This window comes from Asparagus officinalis, chromosome 6 (assembly GCF_001876935.1).
Source record: "Asparagus officinalis chromosome 6, Aspof.V1, whole genome shotgun sequence".
Taxonomy (NCBI): domain Eukaryota; kingdom Viridiplantae; phylum Streptophyta; class Magnoliopsida; order Asparagales; family Asparagaceae; genus Asparagus; species Asparagus officinalis.
The window spans coordinates 3,799,713-3,804,838 of record NC_033799.1 but is presented as its reverse complement, the minus strand read 5'-3'; the positions used below and the strand labels follow the sequence as shown (position 1 = coordinate 3,804,838).

General features: G+C 35.5%; 1 protein-coding gene across 4 annotated transcripts in view; it reads right to left on the bottom strand.

Moving 5' to 3' along the window:
- The window catches only part of LOC109844206 (zinc finger CCCH domain-containing protein 13), a 10,507-nt gene continuing 5,542 nt past the window's right edge, over nt 162-5,126 (bottom strand). For all 4 annotated transcript variants that reach the window (XM_020413163.1, XM_020413164.1, XM_020413165.1 and 1 more), the window contains 6 exons: nt 2,915-3,012; nt 2,703-2,774; nt 2,371-2,597; nt 1,748-1,959; nt 1,431-1,640; nt 162-576 (listed from right to left, as the gene is read on the bottom strand). In XM_020413163.1, the coding sequence (XP_020268752.1) occupies nt 487-576; nt 1,431-1,640; nt 1,748-1,959; nt 2,371-2,597; nt 2,703-2,774; nt 2,915-3,012 (909 nt within the window). In that variant the 3' untranslated portion in view covers nt 162-486. The remainder of the gene's footprint in view (nt 577-1,430; nt 1,641-1,747; nt 1,960-2,370; nt 2,598-2,702; nt 2,775-2,914; nt 3,013-5,126) is intronic.

Sequence of the window (5,126 nt, the reverse complement as noted above, 5' to 3'; positions counted from 1 at the left end):
CTCGGTACACATCAAGACATCGAAAAACCAGCATTTTATCACACGTCTGTACACATCTCAAAGCATATCAGAGAGATAAGGCACGCCCTACTCGCGTCCGATATGGCTGTGGATGTCAAGTCACTCATACTCTGGTGGCCGAACAGAAAGGGTGAGGCTAATAAGAACAATTCCATCTCACTTGATAGAAACTCTACTTCACTAGCTATTGAGCCTTCCAACTGCTAACAAGTAAGTTCATACTAGTTACACAATAACATTGTGTAACCTACATTACATTCACATCAAAATTGATAATAACCTACATTTTCGCCAAACAAAACCAAGTGCATGAAAGCAATACTATACATCCGATAGCTAACAAATTTGACCCGATTTCTCATTAGCTGCTCCGAATTGTTTGCCAGTAGATAATTTATGAACCAAGCAAAAATTTGCCAGGCCTAAGATACATATACTGGCAACATACATGGCACTCTTAGCAGCTTACTCGATTTCTACCTCGCCGTTGAGATCAAAATCTAACATCTCACTCTCAACTTTTTCCACATCCACATCCTCATCATCATCTTCATACTGAAAAATAAACAAAGTGAATGTCAGTATCAAATTGCATGCATTGAACCTAAACCAGAAGCCTAATTAAGCCCAAACATCATCACAAGCATCACAGACATCTAATAACAGTGACATGGCAAGAATACATCTTACTGCAAATAATGATGCCTTGTAAGGATAAAGTAATATGAGTGGGGTTTGGGCATCACAGTACATACCAGTAATGTTAGAGACGTGAGAGGATCTTTTACTGCTACAGCTGTGGAAGTCTTCACATTTGACTATTTCAAATTTTCAATATATTACTAGTTTCTAGTTTAACTGATAGGAACAATTTGTTTAATTATTAAAATCCATGAACTAATTATGTCCAGGTATACTTGACATTGACAGCGTGATCAAATGCTGAGGGAAATTTACTTTCTTCCCTTTGTCTGTGCAGATTTTGAACCCAAACTCTTAGAATAAGAAAATTGGGTGGCAGAACATCTAAATGTAAAATTACAACGTCATAATCTTATAGGAGATTAATATCAAGCACTTCTTATGTTTTCATTGGGTATCTGTCGTCAAATGATATGTTTCAAAGATGAAAGATACCAAGATTCAACACAACGATCATGACACTCATATTAAAGCATAGGACACGATGAAGATCCCATAGATAATTGCATAACCGGCTAACATGAAACATCCAATATATGATTTTTTATGCCATTTACAAAATGTCTAATATGCGTAAAATAAATAAATAAATAAAATAAAAGATCCTAGCAAGTGAATAGGCACATGAAACAAACTCCAGAAGAAATGATTACAAAAAAGATATTATTATGAACTCTACAAACCAACAGGAAGTGCCATAATCACACCTGTTTGTATGCATTCAGATCGATACGTGGAGGTGGTGGGGGTAGTGGCATATAAGATGTGTCGGTTTTGTTATCGTCATAAACTGCAGTAACTTCCATGGCCTCAGATCTGTCCTCCATTTCATTTGCTTCAAAAAGCTCATCTACTGCATTTGCGGCAATACTAGTTGAAGGTCTTATGCGTCTAACCTCAGAACCTTTAACTGCTATCTGCAAAAACAAGGAAGCACCAGAGCTGATTATAATAACTTCTCAAGGATGCCATATGAAAAGTAAAATCTATAACTGAATACTAAAATATAAAATCTTCAAAAGACCTTGTCTAGAGTCACATTGCCGCTTTTATGATTTTTTACACGCTTGTAATCATCTGAAATTGACTTGTTAACTTCTTTATTCTTCTCAATCATCTTCTTTGATTCTTTTTCTTTGTTATAATTTTCTGATAGGTGGCCAGGTCCCTCGGACCCAATAATCTTTTCTGATCTACTAACCGAACCAGAAAGTCTTCCGCGCTTCTGTGAATTTCCTGTAGCAATAAGGATAACATCATCGTAATCCCTTGTAGTATAAATGAAATGCTGATGATATCAATGAAATAAAGTACCATAGTAATACATTTAAGAGCTAGACTTAAAAACAAATGGAAATGAAAATTCATGTATAAGAATAAAAGCAATGATATTATTAAAATAACCTCAAGGAAATATACTATTTGAGTCAATTATATCATAATACAACTATAGAACTATACAACGTGCTTTGACAAAATATGCATTTAATGTGGTACGATACAAATGTCAATAATGTACAAGTGCATTAGAGAGAAGGTATCTGAATCACAGGTAAGGAACATGAAAATCAAATGTATTGTTAAATACTATAGGGAATTCTCAGCATCGCGAGAAAGTGCTTGGGTTAAAATTTCACAAATACTTGCCTACTCTTGTTTCTCCACTGGTTGCAGATAATATATACGGTCTCTTCTTCACAGACAAAGCATCACGTTTAGTTTCCTCATTCGATCCATTCCTTGGGCTTCTTCGGTTATCCCAGTTTGGATCCTCATCACTTGGAATGTTAACACTTAAATCTTCTTCATTGGCACCAGACTTTGAAATGTCTGAACCAAGCTGATCACCCAACCGTTGAAGGCGAGTTTGTGATCTGCTCATTTTTAGCATTGTTATATAAGGAACAATTCAAAATAAACAGTTTCTTCATCAGGAATATATTTCTGATAAAATAAATTAAATAGTAAAAAAAACTTGCCGTGTTAACTCCTCCTGAGCCTTCAAGTAACGCCCATAAGCTCTGACAAACTGTTTAATTCTGGAGGTGATCCTGGAAAGAGCCAATTAAATGATAACAAGAAATGTCATGGAGCTAATCCAAGAAGGCATAATTATACCAAGAAAAATCCGACATACTCATACATGTCAGTAAAGAATGAAAAAGAGAAATGTAAAAAAGAAAAAGAAAACCTTTTACAATCTTCTTGCTCTTTGTTTAATTGGATCTCAAGATCCTCAATTCTACCAGATAATTTGTGTTCTTCAACGATCTTCTCCTCCAGAAAGTTCTACAGAAAAGAAAATCTCCAACATAACTAAAACAGAACAGCAACATGACAAAACTAGCTTCACTCTTCAATAATTCCACTCTTCATATAAACTTAAGAGGTACAATAATCATAGTAAAAACCAGCACATATCAGTAATGCCTCACCTTATATATCTTTTTTCTTTAATAAATACTTTTCTTTTAGGTAAAATTGTCCCAAGCACTGACAAAAGATGACAGTAATACAGCCAGAAGATGAGCACGTACAATTTGGCCAACCAAATCATGAAACACCTTTTATCTGTTTCATCACTGCCAACATACTATTGTTCTTATTAAGTACGATCGGTGTACAATTGTTAGCACAAAACCATCAGCTTAAGCCTTTGGGTGAACTTAAGCGCACAAAAGTAATGATCATGCTAGACAAGCATTCCAACAGCAAAAGTAGAATGCTATTAGGTGCATCTCAAGTAATAACTAACATATTTTGATCGTGTTAAAAAGGAGCTAGATAATAAGAAAATTAATTAAGGATATGGCAACACCTATATGCAATCCATATCTGCTCCATACATTCCTAATGAGAATGACAAGAGACAACTGTCAAGCAGTGTTTTAAATGTCAGCCGTCTTGTCGGACATGTCGGCCGGCATGGTGAGTTTAGAGGCCAACCGACACGATATAGAGATTTTCAATGCGTATTGTGTTTTCAAGGTTTATATTGGATATATCGGGGGACATATCATATGTCGGCAGGATATATTTGGGGGCACGTCGGCTATGTCGGCTAATTTTTCAGTTTGAAAAATTAGCTGATTTTTTTTGTTATGTTTACCTAATCAAGTTTTGGTTTAAATTCCTGATTGACTTAATATTGCTTCCAAAGACAAAACCCGATCAGTTACAGAAAAAAGGAACGAAGTTATTTTCGTCAGTCCTCTTCTCTCTCTCCTTCAACATCTCATCAGTCTCTTCTCCGAGTTATTCCTTCGATGTTAATATCGGGCGATCTTCTCTTCTTAACCGCCAACATCACTCCTTTTTTCTCACCTCCTTCCTCCAACATCAACCCTAAACACTATGTAGCACGGACACGGATCCGACACGGCCATCCGACACGCCGACACGAGGCAAATCCTAAAAAATACATAGGATACGTGTGTTCGACACGTGTGTCCGACACGGACACGACACGGCTTCATGTTATGCGTGTCCGTGCTTCATAGCCTAAACATCATAAGGTATTTACTTTTTAATATGTTGAGACAATAGAATTTATTAAGTATGTTTAGATTTTATTTATGATATTATATTACACATACACACCATTCGATATAGCAATCCGATATTTTTTTCATGTCCCCCGACATATCCTCGACTTCCGTTATCCAGATGAATTTTAGTCGTCCAACATGAACCCGACATCTGACATTTAAAACCTTACCGCCAAGTGAGTAATAGATTAACAGTCCAATGCACAAATTCTGTGAAAATTGTTTTAAAGTAAAAGAAAATTAAAAGCCATAATAGCAAGTCAAGGCATGAAGATTTTGAATTGGTTGAAATAAAGCACAAGTTTTTGAGAAACATAACAGGCCAAGGTTTGAACCCTATCAAGTTCTTGCAAGTTATAAATAATTAACAAAAAGCCATAGCTTGCCATGGAAACTTTCACTTTTATCTCAAATGAGGTATGCTAGAGTTTAAAGAAAATTTTAAAATAAAAAATACTGCAAAAAACTTACATCATCGGCTGAGAAGCCTGAGAGGACAATTCTCTCATATGTTAATTAATTATATGAGGAATAAGGAGATACTTTGCAAAGGCATTTTTCTTGGAAATTTGGAAGTTAAGACATACGTGCTACAAATGCATAAGCAAATGAATAGTGGAACAAAGAAATTACAACCTGGAGGGGCTTTCCTTGCATTTTAAAATAACAATACGTGCACATATTTTTGCAATAACATTACTCTTAAAGTACATGTATATATGACATCTGCAAGGTCATGAGTATTCATGGGGCTAGGGACTGTCTGCATACTTCTTCATATCAAATTTGAAGAAAGAAATATAATTTTTTATGCAATTTGCATAAATCATGAAGTGACCAGAAGGAACTCACCCC